Source organism: Cavia porcellus, unplaced genomic scaffold, assembly GCF_034190915.1.
Source record: "Cavia porcellus strain 051 isolate PalLab524CR breed Dunkin Hartley unplaced genomic scaffold, mCavPor4.1 scaffold_8, whole genome shotgun sequence".
NCBI lineage: Eukaryota > Metazoa > Chordata > Mammalia > Rodentia > Caviidae > Cavia > Cavia porcellus.
In genome coordinates, this window is record NW_026947491.1 from 6,843,510 (window position 1) to 6,858,846 (window position 15,337).

General features: G+C 57.2%; 1 protein-coding gene across 8 annotated transcripts in view; it reads left to right on the forward strand.

The window, feature by feature from the left end:
• Window positions 1-14,849, forward strand: part of Greb1 (growth regulating estrogen receptor binding 1) — a 37,779-nt gene extending 22,930 nt beyond the window's left edge. For 3 of the 8 annotated variants that reach the window (XM_013144452.2, XM_063254300.1, XM_063254301.1), the window contains exons 19-32: window positions 740-945; window positions 1,372-1,479; window positions 1,617-2,149; window positions 3,566-3,668; window positions 4,840-4,998; window positions 5,931-6,070; window positions 7,084-7,245; window positions 8,186-8,390; window positions 8,606-8,780; window positions 9,299-9,517; window positions 10,288-10,423; window positions 11,335-11,535; window positions 12,770-12,908; window positions 13,500-14,849. In XM_013144452.2, coding sequence (XP_012999906.2) covers window positions 740-945; window positions 1,372-1,479; window positions 1,617-2,149; window positions 3,566-3,668; window positions 4,840-4,998; window positions 5,931-6,070; window positions 7,084-7,245; window positions 8,186-8,390; window positions 8,606-8,780; window positions 9,299-9,517; window positions 10,288-10,423; window positions 11,335-11,535; window positions 12,770-12,908; window positions 13,500-13,663 — 2,650 coding nt within the window. In that variant the 3' untranslated portion in view covers window positions 13,664-14,849. Of the gene's footprint in view, window positions 1-739; window positions 946-1,371; window positions 1,480-1,616; window positions 2,150-3,565; window positions 3,669-4,839; window positions 4,999-5,930; window positions 6,071-7,083; window positions 7,246-8,185; window positions 8,489-8,605; window positions 8,781-9,298; window positions 9,518-10,287; window positions 10,424-11,334; window positions 11,536-12,769; window positions 12,909-13,499 lie in introns of those variants that run through there. The other 5 variants (XM_023561913.2, XR_010049118.1, XR_010049119.1 and 2 more) reach the window with 5 other exon arrangements.
• The last annotated feature ends 488 nt before the right edge of the window (window positions 14,850-15,337 follow it).

The following is a 15,337-nucleotide window of genomic DNA, read 5'->3' on the forward strand; positions in this document are numbered from 1 at the left end:
GTGGGCTGCATGGCCAGAATCCGGGCTGGGTGTGTGATCGTCTTCTGCAGGGGCAGTGCCATGCACCCTGGGTGTGGGTGGTGATGGTTTCCAGAGTCCCAAGGCCTCCCTTGGGCTCCTTGGGGGCTGGGGGCTTGCAGCTGGGCTGAAGATTTGGTGTCCCCCTGTTGGGGCCCCAGTCTCGTTAGACCCATGCTGTGTCACTGTGCTGGGGGCTGGGCTGCAGCTTCACTGGGACCTTGGTCCCCACTCAGTTTCCAGGCCTACCTGGAGACCAGCAAGGCTGTGACCAACTCCGGTGCTGTCACGTCCCATCTCCCAGACACAGCCTGGCTCCATGTCCCCTGTACAGAACAATTAAACGTCTGTCCTTGCCAAAGTGCACTTAGATCTCACCTTGCAGGTACAAAAATATTAGTGTTTCACATTTGGAAGGCTGAGGCAGGAGGATCGCTGCGAGTTTGGGGCCAGCCTGGCCTACGTAACAAGGCCAGTGTCAAAAAGCCAAAAAATATCAGAGCTTCAGGGCACGTGAGCACAGCCCCAGTTTCCATCCCTTGAGCAGGAGCTGCGACCCAGGCCCACTTGGCTGGGCAGGAAACTGGGGCCTTCTGGTTACCTGAAAAGTGTGTATCTTGGCCAGCGGACCTCCGGGGCTGCAGTGCGGCCGCTCTGCTGCAGGTGGCGCAAGCAGCGCTTTCCTAACTAGACGCTGGCCGGGCCGGTGCTTCTGCCCCAGGTCCCTGCGGTACTGTGACCTGCGCCTCATCAGTGCCTCCTGCCTGGCGCGCTCCGCCCTGGAGCAGGAGCTGGGCCTGGCCGCCTACTTCGTGAGCAGCGAGGACCCTGCGGAGCAGGCTGCCAGGAGTGAGGCCTCCGGCAGCGGCGACGGGGAGAAGCCCAGTGGCTCGGACAACGAGGACGAGGAGGAGGCGGGGCCTGAAGGTGGGGGCTCCCCGCGGAGTGCTGGGCTTTGGACCTTGGGGTCACCGTGCGTGCCAGTGCATGCATGCGTCCTCGTTTTCTACGCCACGACGGCGACCGTGTTGTACTTGCGCCCTGTCCTCACCACCCGAGATGTGGCTGTGCCGCCTGTGAGCTTGATTTGGCTAAGTTCGAGGTACAGGTTCCCAGGAAGTGGCAGATAAGCGGAGAAGGGGGCACACACTTGGGACCCCAGCACACGGGAGGCTGAGGCAGGAGGATCGCCGTCAGTTTGAGGCCGGCCTAGGCACGTACTGAGTTCCAGGCCAGGCTGGGTTGCAGAGTGTGACCAAAGTGTGAGCGCAGAAGCAGGATGAGATGCGCTGTTGCGCTGGGTGCAGCGCCTGCCGGCGGGGGCCATAACCCCCGTGCCTCTCCGGTTTTCAGCAGCCAGCTTGGAAGCGGCCTCCCCATCGGAGCCCGGCAGTCCCGCACGGAGGGAGTGGTCCTGCTCCCATGACTCGGCATCCTCCTCCCTGTCCTCCCGCGGGTCCGGTGAGGGTTGCATGCGACTGCAGCTGGGTGGTTTGGGTGGGTGGAGGCGGGGCTCTGGGCGGTCTGGGGGACCCGTGGCCACAGGCGCTGCGTCTCGTTGTCCCATGGGACGTCCCTGACCCATCACCTCTTCCCAGGCTCAGTGCTGTGCAGCGAGGCCTCGGCTCAGCACTCTGGCCCCGTGCAGGGGGAGCTGACCAGGGCCTCCCCACCCTGCGGCTCCATGGAGGAGGCCAGGGTCCCCGTGGAGAAGCCGAGGTCTGACGGCGCCCCCCGGGCCGGCCAGCAGAGCCTGCAAGTGCCTTCCTCCTCCTCCTCCCCGGGGGCGTCCTGCACAGGCACCCTAGTCCTGCAGGCCCCGCAGTGCTCCCTGGCCAAAGCCTGCCGCCAGCCGCCCATCATCTTCCTGCCCAAGCTGGTATATGACATGGTCACGGCCACCGACAGCAGCGGCCTGCCCAAGGCCGCCTCCCTGCTGCCCTCGCCCTCTGTCATGTGGACCAGCTCCTTCCGGCCCTTGCTCAACAAGACCATGACCTCCACCGAGCAGTCGCTCTACTACCGCCAGTGGACAGTGCCCCGGCCCAGCCACATGGACTATGGCAACCGCGCTGAGGGCTGTGTGGATGGCTTCCACCCCCGCCGGCTGCTGCTCAGTGGGCCCCCACAGGTGAGTTCTTTGCCTGTGGCTCAGGCTCTATGGGGTCACAGCAGAGGGCAAGGCTAAGGGTAATGACAGACAGTTTTCTTAGTCATTGTCCTGTCACCAGGACACGGTAAAGCAGGAGAAGTTTGCTTGGCTTCCAGTTTCACTGGGTTCAGTCCATGCTCAGCTTCCATGGAGGAAGGGTGTGGTGGAGAAAGGTTGTGCACCTCTTGGAAGCAGAGAGGGAGGGAGGGAGGAGTTGGGGACGAGAAGGCACCCTTCCAGGCCACACCCCAGTGACTACCCCCAGCCAGACTCCACCTGGTGCTGCAGTCAGCTGTGAACCATCCATGATGGAGCCTTTGATCAGCACAGCGCCCCATGACCCAGTCACCTTCTGAAGCCCTGATCTGCACACACATGGTTTTGGAGGCTGTTTAGATCTGAGTCCTAACATCACAGTGAATCCTCTGCCGGGGCCCGGAGTGGGCAGGACCAGGGTGGAGTCACCCCTGCTCGTGGCCAGGGGTCGCCTGTGGTCGCACCTCTCTGTCCTCCTCTGTCTGGTTGGTGTGGAACCTGCCAGCCTGCTGCTGCTTCTCGTGATTTCCAGTTAGGCTTCCTCCTTCCCACCTGCTCACACTTGCCTCTGGCAGCAGTCATGTGCGTCGTAAGGAACAGAACTTTCAGCTGGGAACATGTGATCCTCCTGCCTCAGCCTCCCGAGGGCTGGGACTGCAGGCGTGCTCCCCGACGCCTGGCTCCTGTTTTGCTGTTTGAAGTTAGTTGTTTCTGTTTACCAGGCTTTGCCGAGTTGTTGTGTGGAGCAGGAGCTGGGCTCAGGTCTGCAAAGTGTTGGGCTGGGTTACTGTGGCAGGGTGGAGGTCACAGTGAGGCCCGGGTGTTCTTAGTCAGTGGTGACCTGAGCGAGTCTGGTAGCCGAGTGCAGGCCCGGAGCCAGGGTCTCTGTGACCCCAGACGTGGAGGAGGACACTGCGCCTTTCCTGGGCTCAGGTGGGGACGTGTGGTTTCACCTGATTGTTTTGTTCCTTTGGCTGCGAAGCAGGCTTTTCTTCAGCTATGAGAAGGTCCTTTCTAAAGCTCAGCTGGTGGCCAGGTGTGCTGGTGCACCCTCGTCATCCTGGCACTTGGGAGGCTGAGGCAGGAGGGTGGTGGCGAGTTCTAGGCCAACCCGGGCAACCTAGTGACTTAATGAGACCCTGTTTGAAAGTGAAAAACTAGAATGTGCTGGGGCCGCATCTCAATGCGAAGGCCCTGGGTCGGATTCCCACTGCTGCAGAAGCCAGCAAAACCACCGTGGCGGGCGCAATGTGGGGCCGACTCGGGGTGACCTGGGCGCCAGGCCTGCTGTTCCTGCATCCCTGCCCCACCCCAGGTGAGACGAGAGGTGGGCAGGTCCCTCACCCTGTGTCTCTGTAGATCGGCAAGACGGGTGCCTACCTACAATTCCTCAGCAACCTGTCCAGAATGCTGCTTCGGCTGACAGAGGTGGACGTGTACGATGAGGAGGAGATCAACACTGGTGAGCGGGCGGCGTGGTGGCCCCGGCACCTGTCACTGTTCCTGTCATGGCCAGGCTGAGGCTCTCCTCCTGAAGGCCTTGCTGTGCTATCCCTCAGTCCTTCCTCTCAGTCTCGGAGCTCAGCCACAGAGGTTTTGCAGGCACAGGGTTTCGGGTGTTGAACAACTCATAAATGTGCTGTTTACACATGATGGAGCACCATGCTGCCATAAACAAGGATAAACTTGAGTCATTTGCAGCAAAATGGATGAACTGAGACCATCATGTTAAGTGAAGTCAGTCAGACACGCAGGCTTAGATAGCACCTGGCTTCTCTTAGATGAGAAGTCCAAAGTGTAAATAAAGAGTAAAAGAAAAGATAGATCGTAGGACAGATGGAGATAGATGTTTTGCGGGAGAGCAGGCCAGGCGTTGAGGGGTAGAATGAATCCCTTCTGTGTACACACATGTCACCAACTCCTGGGTTGGGCTAGAACTTGAAATCCTCCTGCTTCAGCCTCCAAGAGTGTTGGGATGACAGTTGTAGGCCACCGTGCCCAGCGCCCTCCCATGGGCACTTTCCCTGCCCTTGATTTCCTGCAGTTGGGGGCTGTAGTGAGCATGCTGTGAACCGTCACACACTTGTGTCTCAGTGACTTGTAGACGGCAGGTTGTATAATGCACCATCAGGTCCCCTGAGACGCAGGACAGGTTTGCTGAGGACCTGGCGGTGCCCATGTGGGGAGCTGTCGCTGGTGGTGGGAGGCAGACTTTGGGCTGTGAGTGTTGCTGGCAGCTGCCCTGGTGTTGGCTCCAGCTACTGCCTCCCTGGGGTAAAATGCCAAGGTCCCCAGGTGCTGGCCTCAGGGTCCCTGAATGATGGTGCAGGAGGAGGTGTGGGCCCAGGGCTTGGGCAGGACCTGGGCAGAGGCAATGCTAGGGCTCAGACAGAGCCCACATTGTGCCCACAGGAAAGGGCAGAGCTGTGCCCAGGGTGGGAGGCACATGGTCACCTCCCTGGAGCAGTCTGAAAATGGGACCTGGCAGGGGCTCCTGAGACATGGCAATCCTCCTGCCATAGCCTCCCCAGGAAGCCACCAGTAAACTGCAACTCTGCTCTTAGTCTCTCCCGGGAACAGTGACACGGACCCTTTCCTCCTCGATCTGTCTCTCTCCTCCTGTTATCGAGCAGGCCTCTGGGAAGAACCTGAGTGGCATTACACTCAGCTCAACGACCCCTGGCCGGACCTGGAGCTCTTCCGGAAGATCCCCTTTGATTACATCATCCATGACCCCAAGTACGAGGACGCCAGTCTGATCTGTTCCCACCACCAGGGCGTCAAGAGCGAAGGTCAGACTTGAACTCTGTATTACCTGCTAAGTCACTAAGTTGCCCAGCTTTGGCTACTTGAGATCCTCCTTCCTCAGCCTCCCAGAGTGCTGAGCTCACAGGCACCCACAACCATGTCCAGCTCCCTTATATATTAATAAAATTCAGCTGGGCTCAGCTGTGTCTTATTAATGACCAATTAGGTAATGATGACTGTCCCAGCCAAACCAAGAAGGCCACTCATCTGTGGGAGGAAGGAGCTACCAGGACATAAACTAAGCAACTTAGTGAGAGACTCTGTCGCCAACTAAAGAAATAAAAAGAGCTGGGAAGTTGCTGAGTGCAGAGCGCCTGGGCTCAATCCTCAGGACTGGGAAATACTTAGACCAACCAAAAAAAACCTTAATCGCGCCAAATCATTTGAAGAAAAAAATGGGGACAATTCAGCTCGTCAGCATTTATATATCAAATTGGCCCTCAGTTTAAACTGGCAGTTATAGACCTTTACATAGGAAATGTGGTGGAAAAGTATGGCAGATACTTTAAAAATTTATTACAGTACAGGATGCATTGCTGTGAGTCCCCTCAGAATCCTCCCCTCCCTCACATGCACTCGGCCCACCGTCCTGGCCACTTCTTGCAGCAGCTCTGGAGTCCTCTTTACTGAGGGTTTCCCTAGCTGTGCTGTCCTGGCTACCTCCATGTCCCGAATGCATTCTAAACATCCCCCTTTCCTGGTCATGGTGACTCTGGGAAGAGCCAGGGGTCACGTGGTGCCAGGTCCGGTGGCTGAGGGGGAGAGGATGTGACGCCATGCTTTTCTGAGTGGCCTTTCTGTTGCTGGTGCTTGGCAGTGGCCTCCACGGTGGTTCTGAGCCCACCTGGTAAAGCCAGGCAGGAGTGGGACGCTGGCTCTGCTCTTGGTGCTCCCTGACCATGGGGCCTTTGTGCAGACAGAGGGACCCAGAGGACTGCAGAGCCGCCTGTGCGGAGGCGCACGGCCCGGATACGGCTGTCCAAGTATGCGGCACACAACACCTACCACCACTGCGGGCAGTGCCAGCACTACCTGGGCTCCCAACCCCGCTACCAGGTAGGCACCGGGCCCAGCCACTGGGGCCCGGTGACCGCCTCCCAGGTGGGATGTCCGGTCCGTGTGTCCCTCATGCCCTCCTGGGCCACACTACCTGGGGCACCCAATTCCGTGATCACTGGGTGTCCTTGCCTTGGGGTCTTAGCAATTCCAGGTGTTAGCTTGGTGCCTTGGTCACTCACTTCTTGTGCTTCTGGGGACAGAGACATGGCCCAGTCCTCAGGGTTCGGTCTGGAAAGGAGATGCGCACTGAGCAGGATTTGGGAACATGGGGGCCCCTGGGCTGAGCGTTGGGAGGGAACTGGCGTTGCCGAGCACCTACTGTGTGCTGGCCACAAGCCTGGCCACTGTTCTGTCTCTTCTTCCCATGCTCTTCTGTGATAGAAAATATTTGTTCCAGCTAGGCATGTGGTTCACACCTGTCATCACAACCCTCTGCGAGGCCGAGGCAGGAGGGTCTTGATTTCAAGCCCAGGTTGGGCCATTTAGTGACTTAATGAGACCCTGCCTCAAAATAAGAAATACTAGGAAATATTCTTTGAAGGTCTGGGTATGTAGCTCCATGTGGTGGGCTGCTAAACCGGCAAAGACTGTGTGCATGTCCCGTTCTGACTCCCAGACCTGAACCCCTGCTGGCTGGTCTGAGTGCCCCAGGGACAGGCGTTCTTGGTCGATGGGGTGGGGCCAGAGAGCAGCTTTGTTGGGCCCTTGGGGGCAGGAGGCAGGAAGCTTGTAGCTCAGTTGCTGTGGGTGGGGCTGCTGTAAACAGGGGTGCTGGTGCTCAGGGCACTGTCACAGGATGCCCCAGCTCTCAAGGTGCTGTTCCAGATCACACCTGCAGTGAGACCTGCGTCCCTGGAGCCCGAGGGGCAGGGCTGGGCAGGGCTGGCAAGCGGACGGGGTCAATCTGCTGCTGGTCAGCCTGGACATCCGCACCGTGGGCAGAGGTGATGCCCGTGATCTGGGTGTGGCCACGGCGTCTGGTGACGGCCGTGTCCTCTCCCTCACCCCAGCTCTGTGAGTCCACCCTGCACGCCTTTGCCTTCTCTTACTCCATGCTAGGAGAGGAGATCCAGCTGCACTTCATCATCCCCAAGTCCAAGGAGCACCACTTTGTCTTTAGCCAGCCGGGCGGCCAGCTGGAGAGCATGCGGCTGCCCCTGGTCACTGACACGGTAGGCTGGGGGAGGGGTTGAGGTGTGGGCTTGGGCTGGGGCCTCAGTTTCCTCACCTCTAAGGCTGTGTGTGTGTGTGTGTGTGTGTGTGTGTGCGCGCGTGCACATTACTGAGAATGGAACAGAGTCTTCCCCAGGAGCTATGTCCCCAGCCATTTCAATTTTGTATTTTAAGCAGGATATTGCTAAGTCACTAAGTTGCTGGGAGGCTAAGGCAGGAGGATTGCAATCAAGCCCAGCCTGAGCAACTTAGCAACTTAGAGACCCTGTCTCAAAATATAAAGGGCCAGGGATGGAGCCGAGAGTGCGAGTTCTGGGTTCCACCCCAACAAATGTGACATGGTGGAGACATCTGTCATTGGCCTCACCATCAGAGTAGGCCTTGAGCACTGCTGCCCATGCGGATTTGTAGCAGCCAAGCCCCTCACTGAGGGGCCCTCCAGCAATGACACAAACCCTACGTGGCCCCTCTGCTGTGCTGTGAGGGCTCAGGGTCGTCCTCTTTCCAGCACGAGCAGGGTATGTGACTGAAGTCAGCGTGCAGGGTGTGTGACCCAGTCTGCGTTCCTCCAGTCCAGGCTTCCAGGGTGAGGGGCAGTGGTGTGGCCCCGGACGGTGGCTCTAAGTCTCTCTGGCAGAGTGGATGAATCCAGTGTTTGCGTGGAGTCCAGCAGGGTGGCTCCTCCGGGCTGGGCTGGGCTCACACTGTCATCTGAGCTGGCCCTGGTCCCAGCCGGCACCCGTGGGGTCAGCCACACTCTGGGTCAGCAAGGCGCATTTCTCTGCCCTTTGCAGGATCCTGCAAAACTGCATTTCAGGGAAGGGGACTGTCGGTCTGCACCCCTGCAGGGCAGGGCGGGGCGGGGCAGCACAGCCCTGCCAGGCACAGAGGGGAGCAACAGTAGCCACACTGACAAGCTCTTCCCGGGGTGTTTCCCAGAGTCAGGAGTGCATAAAAAGCCCGACCTTCACGCCGACCACCGGCCGACACGAACACGGTCTCTTTAACCTGTACCACGCCATGGACGGCGCCAGCCACCTACATGTGCTGGTGGTCAAGGAGTACGAGATGGCCATCTACAAGAAGTACTGGCCCAACCACATAATGCTGGTCCTGCCCAGCATCTTCAACAGTGCTGGAGTTGGTAGGTGGCATGTCGACCGACCCAACTCACCACCTCCGTCGCTAGAGGCAGACAGATGTGGACACATTGGAGAGAGTGCTGTCTCAGCCTCCCTCGAGGTCTGTGGAAGCTGGATACATGTGCAGCCTGGTGCTGGTGCGTCCAGCTGGGGCTCTGTGCTGGGCCATGCAGACCACTGTGGCAGGGGGCTGAGGTAGGACACTTCGGCCTTCCAGGTGCCGCGCACTTCCTGATCAAGGAACTGTCGTACCACAACCTGGAGCTGGAGCGCAGCCGACAGGAGGAGCTGGGCATCCAGCCACAGGACATCTGGCCATTCATCGTCATCGCCGATGATTCCTGTGTGATGTGGAACGTGGTAGACGTGGACTGCTCCGGGGAACACGGCCGGTGAGGGGCTGGGTGTGGTGCTGCTGCTGGCCGCCGGCAATAGGGACCCTGGAATCCTAGCAATGTGGGAGACTGAGTCAGGAGGATTGCAAGTCTGAGCCCAGTCTTAGCAGAACCTGTCTCAGAATAAAAAACGAAAGAAAAAAGGGCCGGAGATGCAGCTCAGTGCTGGACCCCAGCTTCTATGCTGAAGACCATAGCTAAATACACACACATACATACATAAACAGGCCCACGTGCCAGGTCCAGCTTTTTAATTAATAAATATAGTTTGAAGACGAGATCTCGCTGTATAATCCAGGCTGGCCTTGAACTCATGGCGGTCCTCCTGCCTCAGCCTTCCTGGCGCCAGGGTTACAGGTGTGTGCCTCCACATGCACGGCAGGATGCATGCATGTTTTGCCCGAAATGCCAGTTGGGGTGCAGCCTGCGGCAAGGTGTCCTCCACCCCGGGGCGGTGCTGGGACAGCAGCACTGCAGTCTGGGGGCCCGACCCCTGAGCCCCCGACCCTCGGCAGGGAGTTCTCATGGTCGGAGCGGAACGTGTCGCTGAAGCACGTCCTGCAGCACATCGAGGCCGCGCCCAACATCACGCATTATGCGCTCCTCGGCCTGCACAAGTGGGGCGGCAGGGCGCGCGCCTGCGAGGTGCGCGAGCCCTTCTCCCGCTGCCATGTGCACGACTTCGTCCTCCTCAACGTGGACCTCACGCAGAACGTGCAGTACAACCGGAACCGGTGAGCTGAGCCGCTGCCCTCCCGTTTCCCGCTCGCTCCACCTGCGATGCGCGCTGCGGGAGCGCTGCGAGGCTGGGAATCAGCCTCACCTTCCAGAAGGGCGCTGGCCTGGAGGGCGGTGTGTCACCGGGTGGCCTGGGAGGGACTCTGCGAGGTGTGACTGAAGTGCTTGCTAGAGATTTAGACTTTTAAAATGTATTTCGGTGAAAGACACACGGCCAGGAGTCCCCCTCAGGCCCCTCCCCCAGCCTCAAACACATTCATCCTAGGTCCTGAGCCACTGCAGTGGCCAGGGCTGGGCTGGGGCTCAGGGCAGAGCCAGTCCTGGCACGCATGACGCCATAGCTTTGTCCTGGCCCTGCAAACAAAACAAAACAAAACAAACAAACAAAACACACAGTTTTACCCTGAGACTTTTACATTTTTCTAGCAAATGGAATGGGCAAAGGGTACAGTGGCGGGTGCTTGTCATCCAGCACCTATTTTATTTATTTACTTATTTATTTTTTGTCTCTTTGAGACAGGGCGTTGCTATGTAGTTCAGGCTGGTCTTGAACTCACAGGAATCCTCCCGTTTTGGTCTCGGAGTGCTGCGACTATAGATGTGCGCCACGGGGCCCAATTTGTAATCCAGCCCTTAGAAAGCCGAGGCAGGAGGATCTCCGCGAGTTTGAGGCCAGCCTGGGCTCCACAGTGAGACCAACAAATGGGATGATGTGTGGTTTCTCCCATGGCGCCGGCCCTGTCCCATGGCCCCTGTCACCCGGCAGGTTCACATGTGATGACGTGGACTTCAACCTGCGTGTACACAGCGCTGGCCTCCTGGTGTGCCGCTTCAACCGATTCCGAGTGATGAAGAAGCAGATGGCAGTGGGCGGCCGGCGGGCCTTCCATATCACCTCCAAGGTGCTCGGGGCCCGCGGGGGCGGAGGGTGCAGCCCCCCTGGCCTGACTGTTTGGTCCCATCCAGCACTTGCAGAGTGCCATGTGTGCACAGTCAGGCCTGGGTGCAGACACAGCTGCCCCATAGACAGGGTTCAGTGCCTTCTCCGGGAGGTGGCGCCTTCCTGGAAGCTGGCAGAACCTCCAAACTCGAGGCTGGAGCAGTTGGGGTGGTGCACATCTGAGATTCCAGCACTCTGGGAGACTGAGGCAGGTGGAGCCCGGCCTAGGCAACTTGGGACTTAGCGAGACTCTCTCAACATAAAAGGAAAGAACGAAAGAAAAAAAGGGCTGGGGGTGTAGCTCAGTGTGAAACCAGGTTCAACCCCCAGAACTGCAAATAAAACAGAGCAGAGCAGCACAAAGTCAAACCAAAATCTAAACAAAACCCAGAAAACAAAACTAGGAGGCTGCCCTCACAAAGGGGTTGGGAGTTACTGAGTTAAACTCCTGGCTTCCATCCCCATGGAGAATCTTTAAAGTTGAAATTATGTTAGGTTTGTGGTTTAATTTGAGATCTTTCCCATTTTAAGTCTTCCTACCCCAAAGCCTGACCTGCCTTTATAACTGATTATTCTTTCATATTTCTCGGTGTCATTTTTAGCCTGTTAGCTTTTTTCTTTTTTTAGCCAGGGTCTTGCTGAGACGCCCCAGGGGGCTTGAACACGAAGTCCTCTTGCCTTAGTCTCCTGAGTGCTGGGATTGCAGGTGTGCATTACCACACCTGGCTCAAAACCTAGTTTTTCTTAATGCAGAACTTTGCTCCTGAAGTATGTTCTGGTGGCTGGCTCTGGCCGTCCGCCCTGCACCGTCCCAGCTGCCCCGAGACCCAAGCCAAGCAGTGGCCTGAGGTCTGTCCCCTGCCTTGCCCACAGGTGTCTGACAGTTCTGCAGCTGTTGTGCCAGCCCAGTACATCTGTGCCCCGGATAGCAAGCACACATTCCTTGCGGCACCTGCCCAGCTCCTGCTGGAGAAATTTCTTCAGCACCATAGCCACCGCATCTTCCCACTGTCCCTGAAGAACCATGGCCACCCTGTGCTGTCTGTGGACTGCTACCTAAACCTGGGGCCTCAGGTAACTTGGCACAGGGTGCTTGGGAGAGAGGGCACTCTGTTTGAAAGCTGCAGTATCCCTTGGTATCCATGGAGACTGCTTCCAGGACCCCTATATCCCTTGGTATCCATGGAGACTGGTTCCAGATTCTCAGTATCCCTCGGTATCCATGGAAACTGCTTCAGGACCCTCACATCCTTTGGTATCCATGAAGACTGGTTCTAGACCCCCTGAGTACCAGCACCTGTAGCTCAGGTTTTTGGTGTCACAGGATGTAGGGTTTGCTGGTAGCCTCTGCATCTCTGGCTTGCTTGTCATACCTGACTAGTGGACGTGCTCGATGCATGCTTATCATACTGTGTTGTTCAGGGATGACAGGAAAGTTTATGTATTCAGGAGGGCTGCAAGTATTTTTCTGCAGATATTTTTGTTCAGTGGGTGATTGAATCGAGGGGCATGATGGAGACAAAGCCCCCCCCTCCAATGCCTGTCTTGGTGTTTACCCCACTTCCTGGCCGGCATAGTCAAGGCTGAGAGAGGTATGACTGGAAAATACAGTGAATGTTTAAATTCTTTTTTAAATTGCAGTAAAAGATGCATTGCCATGAATCGCTCTCAAAATCCTGCGTGGCTTTGCACACACTCGTCCCATTGTCCTTGCTGCTTCCTGCAGCAGCTCTGGAGTCCTCTCTCCTGAGGGTCTTTAGCTGTGCAGTCCTGACTGCCTCCCTGTCCCAAACGGATTCAAAATGTCTCCCTTTCCTGGTCATGGTGACTCTGGGGAAGAGCAGGAAGTCACACGGTGCCAGATCCAGTGACTAAGGTTGACGAAGACACAGCATCATGTTTTTCTGAGCTGCCTTTCTGTTGAACAGTGCTTGGCAGCAGCAGTTACTGTATTTTTGATCCTACCTAGTAGAGACCCTCAGGAAAGAGGACTCCAGATCTGCTGCAGAAAACGGTGGGGATGATGATGGGAGTATTGGAAGTGAACAGAAGTATTCCGAGGGGGATTCACAACAACCTGTCTTACTATTACACATTTTTTAAAAGAATTTAAACGTTCACGCATCTGTGCATCGCACCTCATAGATAAACCTGGAGCGGCTTTTAGGGTATAGACCAGGAAGCAGCACACACATGCTACCTGTGGACTCTCGCTCTGCGGAGCAGCTGGCCTCAGTAGGCTGCAGGCCCCGAGTGGAAGGCAGCGGACTCCTGTGGGCAGTGAGACGCCCGTGCTCCTCTCCCGCAGGTCTCTGTCTGCTACGTGAGCTCCAGGCCCCACTCCGTGAACATCAGCTGCTCAGACCTGACGTTCAGCGGCCTCCTGCTCTACCTGTGTGACTCCTTCGTGGGGCCCGGCTTCCTGAAACAGTTCCACTTCCTGAAAGGTAATGGCCGTTGTCACCTGGCCTCTCTGGAGACAGAACCCCTCCTCCTAGGCCTTGTTTGCCAGTGGGTAAACTGAGGCTGGGAGAGAGGACGTGACTGGAACCACTAGGGAAAGTGGCAGGCATGCAGGGCTGGACCCGGGCCTCTGTGCTTACACCTGTGACCCTTTCTTCCTGTGAGGGGCAGACGTCTTCCCCTTCCATTTCCCTCTTCGGCCCCTTGCCTCCATGCGCAGGCCTCTGGAGAGGCTCCTTCCTGGCCGGAGGTCCTGCAGTCTCCTCTCCGGGTTTTCTCCTTCTCCTAATACGGTGGTTGACACTGACAAAGCCTGTTCTACCTGCCTAGCCCATGATTTCCGCTTTGCGTTTCCATCCTGCTCAGACCCTCGCTGACCTTCCCCTGCCCTTAGCTTGCCTTCAGCCTGACCTATCTCTCGAGGATACTGCAGGAGATCGGTGGGGTGATGCACGCCTCCTAGCTCTCGGGAGGCTGAGGCAGGAGAATCGCCATGAACTGAAGGCCAGCCTGGACTCCACAGTGAGACCCGGTCTCAAAAACTCCTCACGCCTCTGCCACCCCTCACCACGCAGGCGCCACGCTGTGCGTGATCTGTCAGGACCGGAACTCGCTGCGCCAGACGGTCGTGCGCCTGGAGCTGGAGGACGAGTGGCAGTTTCGGCTGCGGGACGAGTTCCAGACGGCCAACGCCAGGGAGGACCGGCCGCTCTTCCTCCTCACCGGCCGGCACATCTGAGCCAGGCATCGCGGCTGCCTCGGGGCCGGAGCAGGTCCTGGGCCAGGAGCCAGGAGGATGCTTCCCCGGGGGAGGTGGGATGGGGGTCCCAACCCACCTTGGGTCAGGCCACACGGCCTGCACTGTTCCGAAGCCATTTTGGGGCTGACGGAGTTCCCCGAGGCCATGTGGAGGCTGCCTGCCGCGGACTCCACGATCTTAGCTACTGCAGCGGCCCCCCTGGACCCCACAGGGCGGCACTGCACAGGACATTTCAGCAGGACAGGCTGGACGCAGGCAGAAAGCAGGGCATCGCTTCATAAGGGTCGCTGAACTGCTTACAGCGCTGTCCTTTTAGGGGCTCACCCAGGGCAGCAGGTGGAATGGGGGGGAGCAGCGGAGGGGCAGCCTGTGCTGCCCAGGAGCGGCGCTGGGACAGGCTTCCTGCAAAACCAGGCGGCTTTAAGGAGAAGAGGCATATGGAGGTGGACTGAGAGTTGCCTTACAAGGGGAAAAAGAGCCAATTTTCTCATGAGAAAAAAGAAAAACTGCCAAAGGGACACGCCATGTGAAGAGCTGGAGCAGGGACCCCGCTTTATGGAACCCCTTGTGCCCTGCAAGCTCACAGTGCGCTCAAACCGGCGCGTTAGAGCGCCCCCTGCCGGCCGAGCGCGCTGCGGCCCTAGCTGGGTCGCTTTGGGGAATTGCGGAGCCCTTTGCAAGGTGAGGGACGGAAGAGCCGAAAAAACAAAAGCACAGTCCAAGCCCTGGCTCTGGCCTCCCTGTTCACACCTCTGCCGTTCACCACACTGCCCCGGAGGTGGCCCACGGCGGAAGCAAAAGCCCGAGGGTGTTTAAAAATGGATCAACCCAATGCGTCCTCCAGTGCTCTCCTTCGGCATCTGTGAGTACCGTGGGGCACGAGGGTGCAGGAAGAAACCTTTAAAAACGATGCCAAAGAACGTCAGCCTTTCCCCCCCCAGGAAAAAAAGTTGCCAAATGTCAAAGTTTCAGATCAGTGTTTATAAAATGATCTCTCTGTGTACGCTGTTATTCCTATTTTGGTATAAAAACCGACCTCCTTTTGTTAAATTTGACCTTTGTACATAGAAACTCCTTTGTCATTCTTTTCATTTTATTAGTTAATTTAAACTCCCAATTATTAAGACTTGCTTGTTCCAGTCTTATTAATAACACTTGTAATTCATATGTGTCTCTCTCTGGATATTAATCACGTTTTGAGAGGAAATAGGATGACTGGTGGTCTCCAGGGACCATCTGCTTAAAATCCCCTAACATAACAGAAGTGAGACTGGGAAGGAAATAAAAATGCAGACATCATGTCACAATGACCCGTGCACACCCATGTGTATAGCTACACAAGTCAATAACAACTATGGGAACAGCTTGTGTGTCCAGCAGGTGAGTAGATAAAGAAGATGTATTTACTCACCGTGGAGCACTATGCAGTCACAAAGAAGGATAACTCGAGTCACTATAGCAAACTGGATGTGTCTTTGTTCTTATTTTGTTGTTTTGTGTTTTTGAGACGTGGGGAGGAGCCGCCATCCACGGTGAAGGGAAAAAGAGTCCCCAGGGGTCGTGGCCCCATGGGTGCAGAGGCACGAGAAAGGGACAGGCCTGGGGCATCTGTCAGGGACAGGAGGGACAGGAGAGGCAGGCACAGGAACCCCA